Source organism: Cucumis sativus, chromosome 6, assembly GCF_000004075.3.
Source record: "Cucumis sativus cultivar 9930 chromosome 6, Cucumber_9930_V3, whole genome shotgun sequence".
NCBI lineage: Eukaryota > Viridiplantae > Streptophyta > Magnoliopsida > Cucurbitales > Cucurbitaceae > Cucumis > Cucumis sativus.
In genome coordinates, this window is record NC_026660.2 from 29493186 (window position 1) to 29514715 (window position 21530).

The 21530-nt window shown below is 32.7% G+C and overlaps 5 protein-coding genes across 5 annotated transcripts; 3 read left to right on the forward strand and 2 right to left on the reverse strand.

Annotated features, from left to right (window-relative positions):
• The first annotated feature begins 2397 nt into the window (after positions 1-2397).
• On the forward strand, positions 2398-3192 carry LOC101221901 (pathogenesis-related genes transcriptional activator PTI5). Its single transcript, XM_004134893.3, has one exon. The coding sequence runs from the start codon at positions 2497-2499 to the stop codon at positions 3028-3030; it is 534 nt and encodes a 177-aa protein (XP_004134941.2). The 5' UTR covers positions 2398-2496; the 3' UTR covers positions 3031-3192.
• A 28-nt stretch (positions 3193-3220) lies between these two features.
• On the reverse strand, positions 3221-5075 carry LOC101221673 (ethylene-response factor C3). Its single transcript, XM_004134892.3, has one exon. It carries the CDS (start codon positions 4248-4250, stop codon positions 3405-3407), a length of 846 nt encoding a protein of 281 aa, XP_004134940.2. The 5' UTR covers positions 4251-5075; the 3' UTR covers positions 3221-3404.
• A 2919-nt stretch (positions 5076-7994) lies between these two features.
• LOC101221432 (GDSL esterase/lipase At5g45960) lies at positions 7995-11688 on the forward strand. Its single transcript, XM_004134891.3, has 5 exons — positions 7995-8381; positions 8624-8754; positions 9237-9470; positions 10744-11017; positions 11286-11688. Exons 1-5 carry the CDS (start codon positions 8087-8089, stop codon positions 11471-11473), a joined length of 1122 nt encoding a protein of 373 aa, XP_004134939.3. The 5' UTR covers positions 7995-8086; the 3' UTR covers positions 11474-11688.
• A 523-nt stretch (positions 11689-12211) lies between these two features.
• On the reverse strand, positions 12212-15213 carry LOC101221196 (GDSL esterase/lipase At5g45950). The gene is made up of 5 exons (XM_004134890.3): positions 14707-15213; positions 14389-14519; positions 14050-14283; positions 12977-13226; positions 12212-12565 (listed from the first exon to the last, which is right to left on the reverse strand). Exons 1-5 carry the CDS (start codon positions 15020-15022, stop codon positions 12375-12377), a joined length of 1122 nt encoding a protein of 373 aa, XP_004134938.1. The 5' UTR covers positions 15023-15213; the 3' UTR covers positions 12212-12374.
• A 2140-nt stretch (positions 15214-17353) lies between these two features.
• On the forward strand, positions 17354-21096 carry LOC101220963 (ATP synthase mitochondrial F1 complex assembly factor 1). The gene is made up of 4 exons (XM_004134889.3): positions 17354-18027; positions 18674-18753; positions 18834-18892; positions 20355-21096. Exons 1-4 carry the CDS (start codon positions 17725-17727, stop codon positions 20657-20659), a joined length of 747 nt encoding a protein of 248 aa, XP_004134937.1. The 5' UTR covers positions 17354-17724; the 3' UTR covers positions 20660-21096.
• The last annotated feature ends 434 nt before the right edge of the window (positions 21097-21530 follow it).

The following is a 21530-nucleotide window of genomic DNA, read 5'->3' on the forward strand; positions in this document are numbered from 1 at the left end:
GTAGAAAGAATAATTAAAAGAAGTTAGTAATGAATCAATCCAATAAAACATTTTTCTTGAGAAAAAGGAGAGAGTTGCATTTGTTGTTGAACTCGTTTTTCACAACGGCCTCCTCCCTCCACGTTTTAACCACAAATTAACAAAGCTTAATTAATTTTAGCTTTCAACTTTACTTTTCAATTTTCCCAAAGATCCACAAGTCTATTTCCCTTCTTTTCATGGACACTCAAAAAACCAATTTAAGAGAGCACCTAAAGTAAAATAAAATAAGTGAACTCCACCATTCCATTAAATCAAATAGACCAGAAATCATACTTCTTTTCTCAGTTGAAATGTTTCAAGCCAAAGTGGTCATAACAGGTTACAACTACAAAATCAATGAGTTAAGGGAAATAAAAATGGTGATTGATTAATTATTAAACATGTTCGTTACTGTTTTTTTCATAATAATACTATTATCCCTTTTTAGGCACTTTTTTTTTTTTTTTTGAGTTATGATTCTTAATTATTGATTGTGTTGAATGAAATGATGAACAGCTACCTAAGCCCTGTGTCCATGTCCCTTAATTTTAATTTTGTTGTGAATCACAATCATGCATATATCATATGCTTTAGAATTAGGAGGTGTTCATTATTGCCAAAAGGACACTCACTTTTTGCATCTATTTACATCCATTGTTCCACTTCCCTAAAGCCATCTTCTCCTTTTTTTTTTTCCTTCAAATAAAATAAAATAATCTACAAGTTCTTTGCTTTCTTTATTAATCAGTTTCACCAATCCCCCAAAACACCATTTTTTGTTGTTTTGTTGCATCATCAAGCCTACCATGTTTTACCATCTTCTTTTATTATTCTAACAATTCTTACTTTCATCCCTTTTCATCATCAAAATAATTAATATAGTCGTATTGGTTGTTAGTTTAAGTACTTCATATAAATTTACTTTTTAATTCAACGAGTTAAAATTTTGACCTTAAGACTTTTTTAACGTCTTTAGTTGTTGAGTCTCTTATGTCCTTAATCATCCCTTATTTTAGTTCATCAAAGTTTGAGTGCATATATTTCAACTAAACACAGAAAGGATACGTAACATTATATGGAATCTCTTATGGTATTACTTACTCTCTTTCCTTAGGGTTATTGAATAAGGTTATTTACTATGTCTTTGTTCTAACATTGGTTTGAGGTTATGCGTAATGGTGTGAAGGTAGTTTGCAACTTCAAAATTATAGGGTATCAATCCAAGTACAATTCAATTATTTTTTGATTGGTATATACTTATTGATCTGGAATTTGAGATTATGACATTTTTCTTTTGGGAATCACATATTTCCCTATTACTTTCTAGAATCTCGATTTTTCTTAAACTTGGGTCAATTCATAAACTTTGAATTTTGCTTAGGATCACAACCCTCACGTAAAATGAGATTTATGTTACTTTGCAATATTTGGAACAATACATTTTGTGATTGTATATTTGTATTTGCAATAATATTTTGAACAATATACTTTTTGTGATTGTATATTAGAAAAGTGGTGAGTTACGAATTAGGTCAAAGCACGTGCAATAATGGTCTTAGGACAAAATCCATATACATTTTATTTGTTGATGAAAGTTTAGGATTCTTGGTAGTGTGGTTGATTTACTTACTTTATCTAATTTTTAATTTATTAATCAATACTGAAGAACGGGTTGAAATGGTGGAATGAGTCGAACGGATGGAATGACTGAATAATTTTAAATTTAATTAATCCAAATATTAATTAGAATTTCCCTCTAATTTTAAAACTTTGGTACTTGATTTTGGAGAAATTATTTCCGTTGGAATACAATACACCTTATTATTTCATAAATCATATCCTGTAAGATATTTTTTTTTTGCAAGAAACTATATACATAACATATAGTGGAAGATATAAATTAAAGAGAGAAGAAAAGAACAAGAAAAAGAAAAAGAAAAATCGTTGTAGACGTAATCGCTGGCTGAAGAGACGTGTTCTCTTGCCACTCCTTGTTCCGGTCGTCAAACTATTTCGTGTGAATTTCCGAAATTGCCCAACGTCCAAATTCAAAACAATAACACATATTTTAGGTTTTCATTAATTTAGTTATAGTTTAAATCAATTTTTTAAACAAGGCTAATATCTTTATTTTCTAATATAAAATATTTTGTTTTTGTTTTTATATGGTTTCCAATAAAAATATTTACATCTAATTTCTATTAATTAGGAGTTTAAGAGAGTGTCATAATGAAAAATGATGAATGAAAGATGAAAGATTAAGGGCAAAAAAGGGAGTGAATTAAGTAGAAAAAGCAGCCAATTTGGAAAGGTAAACTCAAAATGGATTGAGGTTGGAATTGTTGTGAAAAGAAAAGGAATAAAATTGGTAAAACAAAGGCCAAAGAAAGGCAAGTGGGCTTTACTTTTGAACCCAAATTGTGTTTTGTGTGTTTATGTGTTTTAGGCTTGAAATCAAATAGCCTCCAAAAAGCCATGGTTTTAGGCTCCAACGCTCAGTCCGATTTGCCTTTTAATGAGAACGATTCCGAGGATATGGTCATTTACCAAGTTCTAAACTCCCCCATGTCTTCCCACTCTACCCTTCCCGCCGCCGACGACCAACCCAACGCCAACGCCAACGCCAACGCCAACGCCTCACACCGCCTCAATCCCCCCGCTCGGACCATTGCCAAGAAGCATTACAGAGGGGTCCGCCAGCGCCCCTGGGGTAAATACGCTGCCGAGATACGTGACTCCACCCGACACGGTGCTCGCGTCTGGCTTGGCACCTTCGCCACCGCCGAGGAGGCTGCTTTGGCTTATGATACTGCCGCTTTCACAATGAGAGGCTCTAAAGCCCTTCTCAATTTCCCCCCGGAGGTGGTGGCGGCGGCGGCGGCGGCGAAAACGACTACGACTTCCCCACCGTCGAAGAGGAAGCCTAACGTTGAACCTTGTGGTAGTAGCTCTAGCACCATTTCTTTGGCGACTTCAAGAACAGAATCAGATTGCAAAGCCCCTGAATAGAATTGGCTAAAATTTGTTATGTTACTTGCTAATTGCCATCCATTATTGTTTGGTTTTCTTTTTTCTCTCTCCCTCTCTTTATGTGTATATATATTTGACGCTTTGATTGTTAATTATGCTTTGGGAAATAGAACACAAGTAGACACAAATTAGATTGGAATTTATGGTGTTGTGGTTTCGGAAGAATGAATTCAATCAACCATATTAGATTAAAAGTGAATGATGGTTGTCATAACGACAATAATGAATCACAAATTGATATATGTTTTCTGAGGGATTTTGTTTCTTTTGTTTCCTTCTCTGCTGGTTTCTTTAGTGACAAAACCTTGCCGTTACCAATCCCATATGTTGAAGTTTTTGGACAATATCATATATCATAAAGAAGACAACAAGTTATCTAAATAACCACTCCCCAAGTCTTGAAACTCAAACACGTCGAAATCGTTATAGAACATGTTATTGATGCTGGTCTTTCTCTTCAACATTGGCTGTTCAAACTCCATGATGTTGAAATCGAAATTGTCTTCCCATTCCCGTGTTGATCGTTTACCCGTGATTGACGAATCTCCATGGCTGCTAGAGTCATGCCCTTGAAAAGAAGAAGGCATGAGATTATTCAAATGATCATTCCTTGTTGACAAGTGGATTCCCATAGCCTCAGTAACAGTCTCAATAGGGAAATTAAGATGTGCCTTTGGACCTCTAATTCTCAGTGCAGCTTTGTCATAAGCCAGTGCAGCTTCTTCTGCTGTGTTGAATGTCCCAAGCCAAACTCGAGCACCCTTCCTCGACGAATCTCGAATTTCCGCGGCATATTTCCCCCATGGTCGTCTCCTTACACCACGGTAGTGTTTTGTCGGTACTACCTTTTCCGCCCTTCTTGTATTAACATCGAAACCAGAATGACTAGTTGGGGTGTTCTTCAAATCCTCATGAACAGATTGCTCTGTATTGTTAATAGGAACAATCCCATCAAGAAGCTCCTCCCATGCTTCAGCTCCCATGGATACCCATCTTCCAAGACTTGGTAGCCTTTCAAGAACCTCCATGGATCCATTTCTATAACAAAGACTTGGTAGCTCTGTCCAAGTTTTGTTTGATCCCGAAACACTTTTTGTTGCTCCATTCCCATCCAATCCCTTTTCACCAATATAATTTGCCCAAACATTCTCCAAGATTGCTTCAGATTGATCCTGTTGGATAGCCATTAATTCCCACATGAATTAATGAAGTAAGAGAAGAAGATGAAGCCATTGGTAATTGAGCTATATATATATAAATAAAAAAGCCTAATCCATGTGAAACTGATACAGCTCAGCATATGTGCAATCTCACTCCATTCCATCACAAACACAAAAGGAAACTTGCCCTTCAATCCACTAATCACCTAAATTAATGGAGAAGTAATCTGGGGTTCTTGATTATTCTAAAGCTCCTCCATTTGACTTCTGTGGTTTAAATCTAATCATTGAATTAGGTTTTATCCATTTAAATTTTTTGTACCATCGCATTATACAATTGAAAAATCCCTTCTGGAACTCAAGATTCAGCTCATCATAAAACAGAGAAGCAACCCAGCAAAATAAGCTGGATACAGTGTGTATGATTGAAGATTCTCATAATTGAATACTTCAATCCATCTAGAAAGGAAAAAAAAATAGTTGCTCAAGTTTAAACAAGAGTCGGTGTAGAGATTTGGTTTTGACCTTTCCCTTTAGGTAGCTGAATTTGGAAGAGAGTTTAAATGCTTTATGTAGCTTTGAAAAAGAGGAGCATTTGAAATAGGAAGGTGTTTGTTTTTTAAAATTAACATACACTCTTGTTTGCCATATCGTAACAAAGGAATAAGCGAGTTGACATTATCATTGGGATTCTGAAACTCGAAGGTACAGTTTCTAAAACAAAAAATGCAAAGAAAAAGAAAAACCCCTTTCAGACTCAGACATTCCTTTTTCACAGAATTTAAAATTTGGAAGACGTGTTCCTTATAATTTTCAATTACACAACACAAAATTGCTGCGCATCAAAATCTGTTGTTGTGTTACAAGTAATGTAATCAGTTGCTTTGATGCTCCTGTTGAAGAACATGAAACCTATATATTGTTTATATATCACAGCTCTGTCTTTCCAACTTTGTGTATTAACATCCGTAGCTCTCATTAATAACATTACTATTACATTGAATACAAATTGGAAATATCTGTATTATTGTGTTCTTATGCACTTTGGATTTCATTTTCGTATCTTACATTTAAGTGAAATATTGTAAATAAATATTATGCATAGAGGTGGATGGTTCAACCTCCGATACTCTGCTTCTGCTTATTATAGAAAGAGAAATGTTGGTAACTTTTGACATTAATGAAAACGTGAAATTGGGTGCGTTGTGAAACAAATTTCTTGGAGGTGAAGGCATCAAAAGAAGAAGAAGAAGAAGAAGAACATATAATAAAGAAATGGAACGTTGAGTTGTGAATTCAATGCACGATTAAAGAAACGAAGAGAAGTTATGTAATTTGCACAACAAATTAGAACACTTCTTCTTCTGGTGGACGAACGGGTTGACTTTCACATTTGTGTTCTGGTGAACTGAACCCATACATACATTCCATTCCACGCCGCGTTGAATTTTAAAGGGAATTGTTGGCCTCTTCGGGCTTCAACACCATTGCTTTACATGCTTCTTATGGCCCAATCTAAATATGCTAGGGAAATGACCCAATAATCGAACCAATCATAATTAACTATACAACAAAACTTTAAAAAATAAAAAATATAGCAAAATTTATTCGTGATAAATAGACTTCAACCGATTCTATTATGTTTATAAATTTTACTATACACTTAACTATTCTAAATTTAATTATTATATTTGTAATTATATATAAAAATGCCTCAAACCAAACCCGTCAATTTTAAGGCGGCTTTAATTGATTAAGGTATATATTTAAGACTATAAAGCTTTTGTTTTAAATAATAATAATTTGATTTTTATCATTCCTTATTTTAAAAAAATTGTTTCCCCATCATTTCTTTTTGGATAGTTTTCCATCTATCAAAATTTTAGGTCAACTCAAGCAAATTTATTACGTTTTTAGTTTTTAAATTTGGTTCACTTTTAATATGTATGCAACAAAAAAAATAGAAACTAACAATAAATGGTAATAGTGTTTGTAAGCTTAATTAGAAAAACGAGCCTGATAATCATGTGTTCAACCTTCATGTATAATTATTGTAAAAAAGTTGCATGTGGTGGAACGTGTCCATTCTACTTTTTCTTTCTTTAGGAGGGTAATGAAACTATGGAATGTTACCCAGCAAAGTATGGATACCATATGCCATTATTGTCCAATTTAATTCACGAATATGACTTGCAATGCACCATTCATTATTAATTATGATTGTCAACTAACTTGTTTTAAGTCTAAAAGTGTATTTTGAATGGTAAAACCAATTAGAAAAATATTTACATATATAACAAAACTTTATAATTTATCAATAAAAATAGATTTTTAGTTAAAAGTGTATTACTTATGGATAGTCAAACTTTGTTATATTTGTAATTTATTTGAAAATATCTCTCTATTTATTATTATTGTTTTTTATTTTTATAAAGGAAACATTGAAAGTTGACCGTGAATTCAAGTATGCATTATAACTATTAAAAGTTAGAATAGTTATATATATATAAATTTAGATTCAAAAGATTAGAATTGAGGTTCATCGTTTTAAATTTTTTAAATATAATAAAATCTATCCAATTTTATAATTTTGTTATATTTGTAAAAAAAATTATTTTTAAAATATTGTTATATAAACGAGAGTATGACTTTATTAAAATTTAACCTTCCAATTTTGGTTAGTTATAACCAAATTTGGCTTAATTATCAATAACTAATTCCATTTTGATATTGGAGGACCTAAGCTTAGGTCAGGAACTCAGAAAAGCTCTATCCTATGGTCTGTGTGGTTACCCAAAAGATTTTTTTATATTTTTTATATTGGGTGTTGTATTGATCGAACCAAACTTTTTTTTATTAATTTAAAAATAGAAGCATGGGAATACAATAATTAATAATATAGTATTTTAAGAGAACAAAGTATTATAATTTGGCATTCAATTCTCAACCAACACCCAATATTTTAAAAAAAATATCTTAACCTAAGATAACTTATACTTTTTTAAATTGGAAACAAAATTATCAAAATTATAGAAATATTGATATACTACACATCTTTAGATAACAAATTTTGTGAAGAAATGCTTGAATTCTTGGTCAGATTTAAATAAATCAATCAATAAATAAATCTTTTTTTTTTAATTTTTAAAATTTGGCTTGATTAATTTCTAAAACATAGGTGAGAGAGTGGATAAAAAAAATGATTATGACATGTTTCATTCCCAAAATTTATACATGAGAAAATTTAAAATAAGATGTAATTTCCCGTATAGAGTTCTAAATTTCTATAATTTTATGTGATTTTGACCAAAAAATAAATAAATTATGCAAAGACTACATTCAAACTTTTTTAATCATAGAAATCGTAACAATTTGTAACTGCTTGAGGACTCAATTTTTTCCATTTGTGAATCCATTTTGTACACAATTAGTACACAACTATCAATCATGCATAATACTTAAACTGAGAGTTTTGTAATTTATCCTAAAAATAATATCAATTAAAATTCTTACTTCCCCTGATTGAAGTTAAAAAAGAAGAAGAAAATCCGGGCTAAAAATTAGTTTTTTTTTCTTTCTTCTTTTAGAGAGAGAGAGAGAGAGAGAGCCTAATAATTATTTATGAAGAACAGAAGAAAGTAAGCCATGTCCACCCCATGACAGCTCTAAGGATCATATTATCAATAATCAATTACTACCATTCCAATTAATTGGGATAAAAAAGACAGCAGATTCTGATGGATGAGTACTGAGGTACTATAAATTATCAAACCAAACCATCACAGTTAACATTAAAATCTAACACACAGCTCAACATTCATTACTCTCTCTTTTGTTATTTCCAATTCCTGATCACCTTCCCACACACGTAAAATATGTCGTCGTCGTTGTCATCTAAGACACTTAACCTTCTGGGTTTTTTTTCCGTCGTAATAGTTCTACTGTTCTTCATTTCCCATGGTCGCCCCTTGTCAACAGAGCATGATCAACATTCCTCGTCGTCATCGTCCAATACTATTTTAGTTTTTGGAGACTCCACGGTTGACCCTGGTAATAACAACTACATTCCTACTCTGTTTCGGAGCAACTTTCCTCCTTATGGAAGGGATTTTTTCAACCACCAACCCACCGGAAGGTTCACCAACGGCCGCCTCACCACTGACTATATTGGTAATTTTAATTCTACCACATTTTAAAATATATCCAAATTTCTTCGCTTCTTTTCTACTTTTTCATTCAAAAACAAAAGCCAAATTTTTAAAACTAAAAGCCAAATGATTATTGAAGGTATAATGCTTTTTTCTTTTACAAAAATAGAAGTAGTTACCATATGGTAAAAGGTAAGGACAAACTGACAAAGATTGTTTTAATTTTAATTAATTCTGTGATGTGTTATTGTTTTGTTTGAGCAGCTTCATATGCGGGCATCAAGGAGTACGTTCCTCCATATTTAGACCCAAATCTTGAGATGAAGGAGCTATTGAGTGGTGTCAGTTTTGCTTCTGCTGGTTCTGGATTCGACCCACTTACTTCTACCATTAGCGTAATTTCTTCTTTCACCAGCCTCTTTTTTTCAATTTTCCACGATAATATATAGTATTCTACAGATACAAAAGAATAAGTTCATTTTTGGGTTATTATAATGAAAATGCAATGGAGCTATAATTTGGAACAAACATCTTTCTCAAAAGTAAGAGGGAGGAATTCAATTTGAAAAATACTTACTGCACCTATTTTCAACTCAATCACGATTCATCACCTGTCAAATTTATTACTTTTTACTGATATTTTTAAGTCTCTTTTTCACTGTGTTATTAATTGAAATTGATTGTTTTCAAAAACTTGGGTTTCCACTAAGCTAGATGCATCCATATTCCCTATGCATCATAACTTGTGTACGCAATGAAATATAGTCACGTGATAATTAGACTATTAAAAAACAAAAATATTACTTGGTAATTAATTATAAGGGAAATATATATTAAACCTCATTGTTCTTTTTTTTTTTTTTTTTTCTTTTGGCAGAACGTAATTTCAATGAGCTCTCAATTGGAATTACTGAAAGAATACAAGAAACGGGTAGAGTCGGGGATTGGGAAAAACAGAACGGAAGCACACATGAAGAAGGCAGTATATGTAATCAGTGCAGGAACAAATGACTTTGTTGTCAACTATTTTCTTCTTCCATTTCGACGCAAAAGTTACACTGTTTCTTCTTACCAGCACTTCATTCTTCAACTTCTCATCCACTTCCTTCAGGTTAATTTATTTCTCTCTTTTAATAAATAAGTAGGACCTCACCAAAATATTAATGTACTGAAAATACATCACATGCATTCGCAACAAAAAAAAAAAAAAAGTGTATCTAAAGGTGGGGAAAAATTAAAGTAGAGCGGGCATCTATCTTCATAATTCATCACCCCCCGCTTGCAACAACAAGATAAGCCCGTTTTCTTTCGTCCCATTTGAGAGATTGTGTTTGATTTGGAATATAAAACCTACCCTTTTAGAATGAAAAACTTTTACGTACCATTTTCATACACCTAATTATCACAAGTCATTCTATTTTGTGCATTTGGATGAACCAACCATATAACTAACCATATTTGTTTAGACTATCCAGTTTGTGGTACAACAAAAAAATATTTAGTGCATCTCATACGACCTATATCCACCAAAATTTCTAATCATAAATTGCTGTAGGACAAATTTTGTTCTTTTCTTCTATAATATTTTAATATTTTTATGTGAATAGTGAAAGTTGAGAAGGAAAGCACATAGATAATTACATATACATAAAGACTAGTTGTCGTTAACGTGTAATCACACATTTTTTTAGTACAATTTGAACTTCAAAAAAAGTATATGTGTGTCAATATATATCATTGTTAAAGTATTTTTTTAGGAAAAATACATTTTGATTCCTAGATTTTGGATATAATTTCTATTCATTCAATTTCAAAATGCTATAGTTTTATCAAGTTTTGAGTTTGGTTTAAGTTTATCTACCTATAAGTTTCTAAAAGTTACAATTTTACAATTACTTGCCATTTATCCAATTTCTAAAGATTTTATACTTTCATTTTTTACTAAATAATTACAAGTTATATTTTTAAAAATAATTAATAAGCAACAATGCTAAAAATTGATAGGGATTATTTAGGGGAAAAAATCCATAAGTATACTATATTTAATCGAACTTAAAATGTCAGATTTTATTTCAAAACAAAATAGAAAAAAAGCCAAACCACAACCATTAAATATATACTTTCCCTGTTCTAATAATTCAATCTCTTACATTTCTAGACCTGTTTTTTTTTTTTCAAAATAATAGTAAAAAAAAAAAGGACATTTTATAAGTAGTAAAATAAATTAAAATATTGATTTTGAGTTTAATGTGAAAATTTTACGATTTCTTGTAAAAGAAATTTAAAGACCTGTGTGTTGTCGGCCTTGGCAGCTTTTCATTAAACAATATATATATGTAGTAATAACTGAGGGGATGGGCTTTTGGGGACTGGAATATTTATAGGGGTTATGGGCGGAAGGTGGAAGGAAAATTGCGGTGGTTGGGCTGCCGCCAATGGGGTGCTTGCCGGCGGTCATCACGTTGAATTCCGACGACACGTTGGTCCGACGACGGGGTTGCGTGGAGGCTTATTCCTCCGCGGCAAGAACCTTCAATCAAATCCTTCAAAAAGAGTTGCAGTCTATGCAGTCAAAGTTAGCCGAATCCGGTGCTAAATTTTACTACGTTGACTCTTATGGCCCACTTTCCGACATGATCGCCGGCTTTAACAAATATGGTGAGCCAATAATCAACCCTATCTACCATTACTTTTCTTTCGTACAATTGATTACTGAATATATACGATGATTGAAACCTGAACATCTCTGGGTCATAATTCAATTCTGTATCTTTTACTTTTTCATCCACAATAATTGCAACAGATTCAGATAAAAAATATCGGTGTCTAATACTAGGGTGATAAATATCTATGGTAGATACATACTATAGAGGGGAACTTGGGAATGTAGTAAATATATGTGATAAAAATGTTTGATGTGGGATAGGGTTTGAAGAAGTTGGAAATGGATGCTGCGGGAGTGGATACGTGGAAGCTGGGTTCTTATGCAATACCAAAACCGAGACGTGTCCTGATGCTTCTAAATACGTATTTTGGGATTCCATTCATCCAACCCAGAAGGCCTATTACAATTTATTCCTCGCTACCCGTCCAATCGTCGATGCTGTAATCTAATATAACAAACCCTAATTAAATATATATATCATGATACACTCACTTTGTAGATTGTACAAAAAATACCCATGAAAAGTAGATGATATTTTAAAATTCTGAACTCTTAAATTTTGAAATGGTTCCAATAAAGGTTATTGTCGGATATTTTCTATGTATTAAAATGATAGAATGGTGTGAAATATTAAAAGCATTCCTACCCTTCATTTCGAAGACCACAAAAAATCCAACTTAACGCATTAATTGTCGCAACAGTTTAGTTGTAGATTTACCATCGTTTTTTTAAATTTACAATTATATCATTAAAAAAATTGGTTTTTGATTTTTGTAGTTCCAATTTTTGTTTTCATTTTTGCATAAGTTGTACCTCGATAATATATCTAATAGTTTTATACTTTTGATGTATTGGTTAACTCATATGTTTTATATTATATATCAGTCGAAGATGTGGTAATTTAACTGAGTTATTTATACAATTGATAGATACATGGTTATACCAAATGTATCTATTAACGAACTCATACTCTTGTTATTATTTATGAACTTAATTTTAATCTTTATTAATTTTATAGTTCATTATCCACTTATAATGATTCAAGTATGTGACGTTTTCGAATCATTGTAAACAATATGTTATAAACTACTGATACAGCTTCAATGCTACGATTAAATAATACACTGACATCTATTATTATGCTATGTAAGCGTGCTGTTATTTTGAGGAAAAAAACACGGAAGAGAAAGAATTAAATCATATTTCAATAACTCATTCATCTCTGTCATATAGTTAATTAAAATGAAAATTATACGATAGATGTGAATAAATTGTTTACCGCTGGGAATTAATTTGTATTCAAAGAAAATAAAAAAGCAAATCTGTAAAAGAAAAAAGAAGGAAAATTAACTAGGATAAAATGTTCTGTTGAACAGATCGAATGGCTTGGGCGGCTAAGATTTTGTACATCTTTTCGGAAGGATGAACAGCATCCCAAAACAGATAGTTTTCAGGGTCGGAGCAGGTGGGTGAGCCCTTGCATGTCTCCCCATACTCAACCAATCCCGTCCCGCAACACCCCTTTGCTGTCTCTCTTAAACCTATATATCCCCACCAAACAACATTATTATAAACCAGCGATATCAAACAAATTTATATAAATCTAGGGTCAAACACATAAATAACGAACTAAATCATCTAGAGTACTGGATCATAGATTCAATATATTATAACATATACAATTAGTTTGCGTAAAGACAAGTCTCCATACTGAAACCATATTCAAAAGATTAGATAACATATTCAAACTTGAGTTCAGCTAGTTTGCAGTCATTTATTGTGCAGCCTTTTTCTGCACCAGATGTTAAATTGTCACTTAGTAATTTAGTCTTAAAAAATGTTATTAAAAATCATTTTATTACATGCTCATGTATTATAACATGTACTATAGATGATGAGTTTGGTCGTGTTATGTTATGAGAGGTGGGATAGAGAAAATTTGAGAGTTGTACCGTAGGCGGTGGGGTTGTGGACAGCGGCTTGGACGATGGCATAAGCATCGACAAAGCTGGTGAGCATACCCAAGCTGGCCTTAATGCCTGCCAGTTTCAGCTTCATCTTTGCATTGAATGCGTAGGCAGCTTGGTTGAAGACTTCGGAACATGTCGTATTCTGATTGGTTATTGTTCTCACAACTGGCATGCATCCCAATGGCGGTACTCCCACAACTACTAACCTTCTTACTCCCAACCTATGCATCACCTAAAACCCAGCCCCAACATATACGATTATGTCAGTGTTACATTTAAATCTATATACTAATTAATTCTATATACTTATAATCCCTCGCAGAGGATCTTGATGTCCTCATTGTTTTCAAACTCCATGAGCGAAGCCACCATGCACATTAAAGTTGGTTTTATATATACTTATTTCGTTTTTATTTTTATGTTATCTAAAAAAAATTCTGCTTTGATTGTGTAATCATATACACACATTATACTTTAACTTATAGGTTTTTAAGTTTTTGTTATACACTTTCTCAACTACATTTTGAAAACCTAACCAAGTTATGAAAACTTAACAGAGTAATTTTTTTTTTTTTTTAGAAATCAAATTGATTAAGAATACAGGTGAAAACAGAATTTGGAAAAGTAGGATAGAATAAAAAAAGCAGAAAACTAAAATCATTAAAGTACTAAAAAGTGTACCAATTTTTTGTTTTCAAAATTTGACTTCAGTTTTTAAAATGTATTTATATTTTAATTATGTAATTTAAGATAAGAAACACATGAATATAAGTACTTACGAGGTTAGTTTTAAAAAAAAACAAGAAATAATATGAAACGAGGTGTACTTTTTAGAAAGTTTATATTATAAATCTTCAAACTTTCCATTCTTTTGTGTCAAGACTGGATTTAAAATTTAATTTAAAACCTATCTTACAGGATCTTAATTTTCAATTTACATAATATGCATATATATATATATATATCTAAGTCCTTAACCTTAATAAACTAATTAATTAATTTAAGTTGTATTTAGATTTTGAAACAAAATTAGAAAGGGGCAAAGGAGTGATCACCTGAACATTACGGTACATGGAAGAGACCAAGAAATTCTGGTATTGATCCAAGCTAAATTGCTTTGGCCGGAGTGGTTCCAAGAAGTAGTTTTCTAGAAAGTCATTTGTTCCCATACTGATCACAACAATGGCGTTTTTTATTATCTTCTCTGCTTTCTCACCGCCGACTTGTCGTTTTAAATGAAGCTTATAATGCATCAAATACTCCAATTGCTTTGGAAGTGACAGCACGTTCTGTAACAATACACACACACACAATAAATACAGATTACTTGTGAATTGAAAAAATGTATTACAGTGAAAAAAAAAACGACAGTGTTTTAATTTTTGTTATTTTACTGAGTAGTTGGCGGTGAGATCATCGTAGCCTGAAGATGCCGAAGCAAAGCTAACGCCATGCAAAAGCTCTATTGGCTTCAATGTTCTATCAAGAAATGCTGGCACTGTCTCTCCAAATCCCAACGCCTCAGCTGTTCAATTTAACACCACATGTTATATCAAAATTAATGTTGAACTAGAAAAATACACACACACATAAGAAGCAAAGATTGAATTAATTAACGGTTAGTTTTGATCGAATTTCAAAGTGTTTATAGACATTTTTTTTCCATATAAACATTTAGAACGTTAATATAAACATGCATGTACTAAATTTACCAATAAAGTCAGTGGCAAGTCTTCCGTCACAGAATCTGCCAGTAGGACGGGCGTTAAAGAAGTCCTTGCCATAAGGAGGGAAATTGCTCTTCATCGTTGTGGAAAGAAAATTGTTATTCCCAGGATCAACACTTGAATCTCCAAACACTAATAAACTTGTCACGTTATACTTCCATGCCAATTTCCTTAGTTGCTTCACATTAACCTCTCCAATAAAATCATTACTATTTTCCTTCTTCCCCTCCATCAACGACGGACAAAAACTCAACCCCATAAGAGTAATCAGCAACGAAAGCTTCTCCAGCCTCATCGCCATCTTCGAATTAGCAGTAGTAGGACAGTGGTTTTTGTGGAAGTGAGAGACTTGAGTTAGGGTGTTGTTTAAATAGGGAATGGAGCGCAATGGGAACAAGCTAATATTTGGGAAGATGACATGAGATGTTGAGTTTTGGTATTTTGAGGTAGAGATTGGTTGAAGGGGAATTTAAGAAAGGAATTGCGTTTTTGAAGATGGTATGGTCTCTTTAAGTTAATTAGTAGGTTGGTCCAAAATGAATAGGGGCAATGGCATGTGCTTAATTTTCGTGTTTGATTGAATTTTGGGCCAAATTTTCTGGCTCATTCGTGGCAGATAGTGCATTAATTTTTAGGTGAAGAGTGGATGTGGAAAAGCAGTTGAGGCTCCATTTATTGAGGCTGCCCCCCTCCCCCTATTTTTCTTATCTTCATAACACCGCCATTAAAATAACCACTCAAACTTACGCAATACCCATCACTCCATCACCTCTATTTTATGGGAAATATTTATGTATCGAGTGTCACAATCATATGCTTTTAAAAAGATAACGAAACTAAACCTGATTGGCATGTTAATTTTTTGTTTTCTTTAGTCAAATTTGTGTTATAATTTTGTGATTCATGTTTTTGCATCTTATATATATATATATCTCGTTTGATGACCACCATTATTGTACTTGAAAAATATAGATATATTGATATTAATACAAAATTGAATAACATTTATGAAAATCAACATATAATGTGAACAAAAAAGAAATAGTATTACATGAGTTCCACAAAATTTTCCAATCCTACCTTTTTCTTTCTTTCTTTTTTCCTCATTTAATCGATAGCATTTTTTCTTTTTCTTTTTTATTTTCTTCAAACTCTTTTGACATTAACGGTCTTGTTTTTATATGTTTTATTTGTATTCTTCAATTTTTCTCATCTATACATTATACACTGATCGTTTTCCGATATCTTCTATTCTTTTTTATCAAATTGAAAATGTGTGATTAATTAATTAAAGACCAACGATAACAATGATAAATGAAAATTATCTATGTAATTATTTATAAACATAAATTTTATTATATGTACCACTTTCAACAGACCTGTTGCACTAACATTTATCTTGCTTTTTATACTTTAAAAAGGTGATAACATATGTCTATTAATCCATACAAATTTGAGCACGAGATTAAACCCTAAATTTGTACTAAAGAGTTCTAATCATGCAGAAAACCAGGGGTGATCACTTTTTTCCAAATATAAAACCGTATTTTTCTAAGGGTGGGAACTAAACAAACACAAAACTAAAGCCAAACAGTAATAAATTCGTATAATACATTTTCTAGGTTTGTGTGCCAATATGTGCAGTCCAGGTAGATGGATGATTGTATTAGATTCGCTTCATGGTTCCTGTTTAAGATGCGACTGACTCTTAAGTCTCCAATTAGGAGTTTTGTTGGTTGATATCGTTGCTGTATATCATAAATGTTTGTAAACACATACTACACTAAGTCAACATTACTGACCTTAGGGGTGTTGTAGTGGTATTAATTTCCTTGTTTCAATTATTGTATAAGTCTTCTATTTAAATTTTGGTTTGGGTTTGTTTTGAGCTCTATGCCATGGTAAAATTCAAGCTCTGGTTTTGAGATTATCTCTTTCCAAAATTTCAAATGAGACTATGTATAATGTATTTCCTTTGACAATCGTATGTAATCCAAAACTTTAGTGAGTTCATGGTAGTTTATGGTGCTTTTATCTAAACACGCAATAGTAAGATTATAACTCTTGTTTGTAAATATTTATTCTTCATTGTTGAGGTTATTGAATGGAGTAATTTACAGTGTCTTTCCTTTGACAATCATTTGAAGTCACATGTAACTCTAGCAATCTCATGATAATTTACGACATTAGAAATTGTATAGTGATAGATCAAATGCAAACAATTAAATTTTATAGTTGATATATATTTATCCGTTTAACTAGTTCGTTAAGTACCCAAAACTTTAATATTTTTATTTTAGAACATATGTATTTTCTTATGTTACTTCTCAATTTTATTTGAGCCTAAACCTACTCATGGACTTTGCGCCTTGCCTTGAGCAACATTTAATGTATATATAATTTAAAGATTGAAATGTTTGAATCATCCATTTTATAGTTGATAATACATAAAAATGTTAAGTGGAGCTATCCACTTATGTTAGGTAAATTCACTCTTAAGCTAATGTTTCACAACCAAATACTTCAAAATTTCACAATTATTCAAACGATGAAAATGTTCGGAATATGATGAGGTCATGGGCTAACCCTAAACGTATGCCGATGGCGGATTCGGTCCGGTTCAATATTTGACCCGGGCGCGTTTCGGGTTTAGTACTCAAATCAGCGTTCTCCGGATTAAGTTTTCAGGCAACCATTTTCCGCCCGATTGTCGACGGGCCGCTCTTTCTCGCCACCCTCGTGACGATGATATCAAAGCGGTGTTGGTGTTCGAACAGCACACAAACTGTTTGATAGAATTTCTTCAGGTGTCTACTCCACATATTTGCTAGTTTCAGTTTCGACCTAGAGTTTACATGGCATAAGCTCGGAACAGTGATCTGGGTTTTCAAGCAAGGACTTGTTTGCTATCGTCGTTCTTCTTTCTCATAGGTGAAAGTGTGAACGGGCGATGCGATCGAAAAATTGTTCCCTCAATTGATTGTTGAACCTCCCTTTTTTGCGATGCGAAGCTCTTCGTTACAGACATTGAGGACCATTGCTGGTTCTGTGAAAACTGTTATTGCCAGTTCTTCACCAGTGGTTCGGCAATCTTCTCGTTCTTATTTTGCTAATCCGAGTCTTGGGAAACTGCAAAAGGAAACTAATCCTAGTGATTTCCTCAAATGGTCTTCGCTTGGTTTCTTTCGGACTTCAAAATTCGCTACTGGGTTCAACCCATTGCAACCAAAGCCGTTGGATTCGATCATTGATATGGAGAGGGCGAAAGATCGGTCACCAGAGGACCTCGCTTCCATCTGGGATGATGTAACATTTCTTCTTTTTCTTTTGTAATTGTTTAATTTTAGCGCCAATATTCGTTTCTGTTTATAAAATTCTAAAATACTTTAAAGTTGAACTGTGTAGTCTTTAGGATCGGCTAATTTGTTAGAAGAGATTAATGTGCGAGAATAGATAGGTTTCATGAATGTGGGTACTCCGGAGCAATGTTTGAATTTAAAATCGGCGGAACCTTTGCAGTTTGTAGTCACGAGTCAATGTTTTCAATTTAAACTTTTAGTCACTTGCTGTTCATTTTGCGATGAAATAAATTTTTATACTCCACATTTTCAAAGTCTTTGCAAAATTTCCAAAATTTAGGACCGAGAGACTAGTAAATGTAGCTTTGAAAGCCCAGAAGCAGAAGTGTGCCTCATATTCACTTTGGATGGATAATCCATTTATCAAGACAAGGACAATGGCTTCGAAAAGTCTTCTTCAATGTTTTTTTTTTTAATTTAAAAGTTCTTTAAGAGAGGATTTATTTAGCTCAGTTCGGCGTATTTCCCAACTCACACCTTGGTTAAATGTTATCAATATTGGTAACTTGAGAAACCGTGGATGATTTGTTGCTGTCCTTTTCATCAATATGTGCAGTGATTCTCACATTATTTTTCGGCTTCTGTTCTACCAGTATCATTTGGGAAGAGGCCATATTGGGATATCGATGAAAGCTAAACTATATCATTTATTGGAACAACGAGCAGCAGATTGGTAATCATCAAACGTTTTGTGAATCCTTCCTCGAGTTATTTCCAGTATTTTGCTGTTCTAAATTTAGTATGTTCTTGCAGCCGATACTTTGTTATTCCTTTGTGGCGTGGAAGTGGCTATACTACCATGTTTGTTCAAGGTTTGGTCTTTAACTCGTGGCTTTTAATTATTCGTTTATATAAAAGGAAAAAATAGTTCCTTATCTGAAAGGTGGATAATATGATGCCGTTGATGTGTATTTTGTTTTCTCCCTCTCTCTTTATTTATTAGAAATTAGAACTAGACTCTAAGAACAACTAAATATTTATAAAATTAGAATAACTCTCTTATGAATCTTCCATCATTTGGTTCGTTGTAGACTATAGTCTAATAAAGGTGGTAGTTGGTACACAAACTTGATAAAATTGAAACTTTTTAGTAAATGAGAACAAATCTCTCGAGCTGTTAATGAAAACTAGAATTTCTTAGAACATTGTGAGTATTGATGCTATCACTATATCTATGGTCGATGCATCGGGTAAAACCATGCTTTTGCAATGCAGATGTGAGGTATTGATTGTCTGGGCCATTTACTTTTTCTCCTTTTGATTAAGCTGTTGGATTATGATAAATCTAATATCATATCAACACTCTAACATGCTTGCTCACTTACTGGTTCGAAATTTTGTTGAAGGTTTAACAGTGGAATTCAATATTAATTAAGGAGAAAATGTCTGCAGGATTGCAAAATTAGAAACTCCTGCATTAAAATATCAAACATGTTATGACCCCTCATGTACATTGAGCTTTGTCTCTCTATTTTCAATATTAATAATAGTGAGACTCGTATCCTTTTAAAAAAAAACATCAAACATGTTAAGTCGCAATTCAACCCTAAAGCTTAAGTTATATTTTGGTAAACGAATATTATATATCAACCCTAAGAATAATATTAATCGGCTATAAACAGACCAAAGCTTACAAAGAAGGTCCACAAATGGCAACAATACATACAAGTACAAAGGATTGTTGAGAGTCTGTTTGTTGGAACTATAATAGTTAGCCAGACATCCGCCACTCCTCCAAGATTCCTTGCTCCCTTTCTACCCAAATTTTCCTTAAAATAACCTTCAACTTCATTGCCTACTAACATTTTACGTTTCTCCTTATGTTTGACATACATTTGCAAGTTGTTGCTTTTATTGTATTGTTGGAAAGGAAAATCTGGATGGAAAAAGAAAATCTAAGGTAAATAAGACACCTCTAGAAAGAAAAGATAAACCGACCTCTCAACCCAGAAGCCTGATTTGTGAATTACGTTCAATCCATCCAGAAATCAGCTTTCGTCCACAATGATGAACTTTGGGTTCCCACGGGAGAGGGTCTTACATCTGGATGAAACAATTGTTTTTTCTTATCTTTGCTCGTTTTGTGGCTTTTAGTTTTATAGTTTGAATTCTTGCTTACTCAAAACGGTGGTTGTGCTGGAAAATTATTGTAGAACGAGATCTTAAGTATATGTTGGATTGTGGGAAATGAAATATAATAATTCAATCCTGCCAGTGATGCTTTTAGTTCAATCTAAACTCTTAACTCAGTTATATATGTAATCCATTTTGCAGTACAAACGCCGCATATCATTTTCACTGGCCTTGAAGATTACAAGGCAAGAGGAACTCAAGCAGCTCCCTACTTCACTGTGTCCTATTACAAAGAATTTGCAGAGAGCAAGGATTTGGTGCTTATTCGAGGCGATATTGTGTTTACAAGTAAGCTCACTGATGAGGAGGCAGAATGGCTTTTAGAGACCACCCAATCCTTCTATCTGAACGATGTTCGGTACAAGCTGGTTGAACGGTTCAACAGACAAACACGTGATTTTGAGTTCAAGGATGTCTTACAAGCACTGGATATGCCCATTTTATGATTCATGCAGAACGCAGCAGGCAATGGTGCCCTCTAAGAGGTAATAATAAGAACTTTAGCCCAACATGACAATCGTTTATAGGGCTATTATATGTAGTTCCTTGTAACTTTGAATAGGCTGTTTTGATCTGTAGAGAGAATAATCAAATCGTTCATTCTTGGTATGTTCGTATCAAATCCTTCAGTCGACAGAAATATTGATTTATGCCCATCCCAAATAATGGGAACGGAGTTTCTTTTGGATCCTGGGTTGACATTTCTTTTCACTTATGGACTGAAAAGTGGGTTGTTGGTTATTTATTCAGGATGGTTTACTATTTAAGATTTTGATGTATGAATTTGATTTTTGAGAACTACAGAGTTATAAATTTGAATGCCCAAAACATGTCTGTTTATGGAAAATTGGAATCAGAGATTCCTGTTTTCTTTTAAATTCAATTCATGAGTTATGAATTATTTAATTTTCTTCATCTCTCATAAGAGAATGTTATGGAGATCCAAAATTTTCTGGTATGTAAAAATCTTTTGCATTTTGAGACGTATATCAAATACTTGTGAACTGGGAAGGTAGCGCATTGAATATTAAAATCAATGACGAAACTTTTCATTTACTTGAAGAAGGGAACTAGAAATGATAAGAGTGAAAATCTCTCTTTCCAATTTAATTTTGGCTATTGTTTGTTATCTTCTTGTTGTATTGGACATTTTTAAATATGTTAAAAAGTAAATCAAAGGTTCTAAAATCTTACCATATTTTGTAAATACTTTCTATTTAGAATAATTGTTCCATCTTTCAACATTTGAAGGTGAAGTCATAGAACATATATTGGTAAAGTAATATTATTGGTCAATCCAAGTATAACGTAATATAA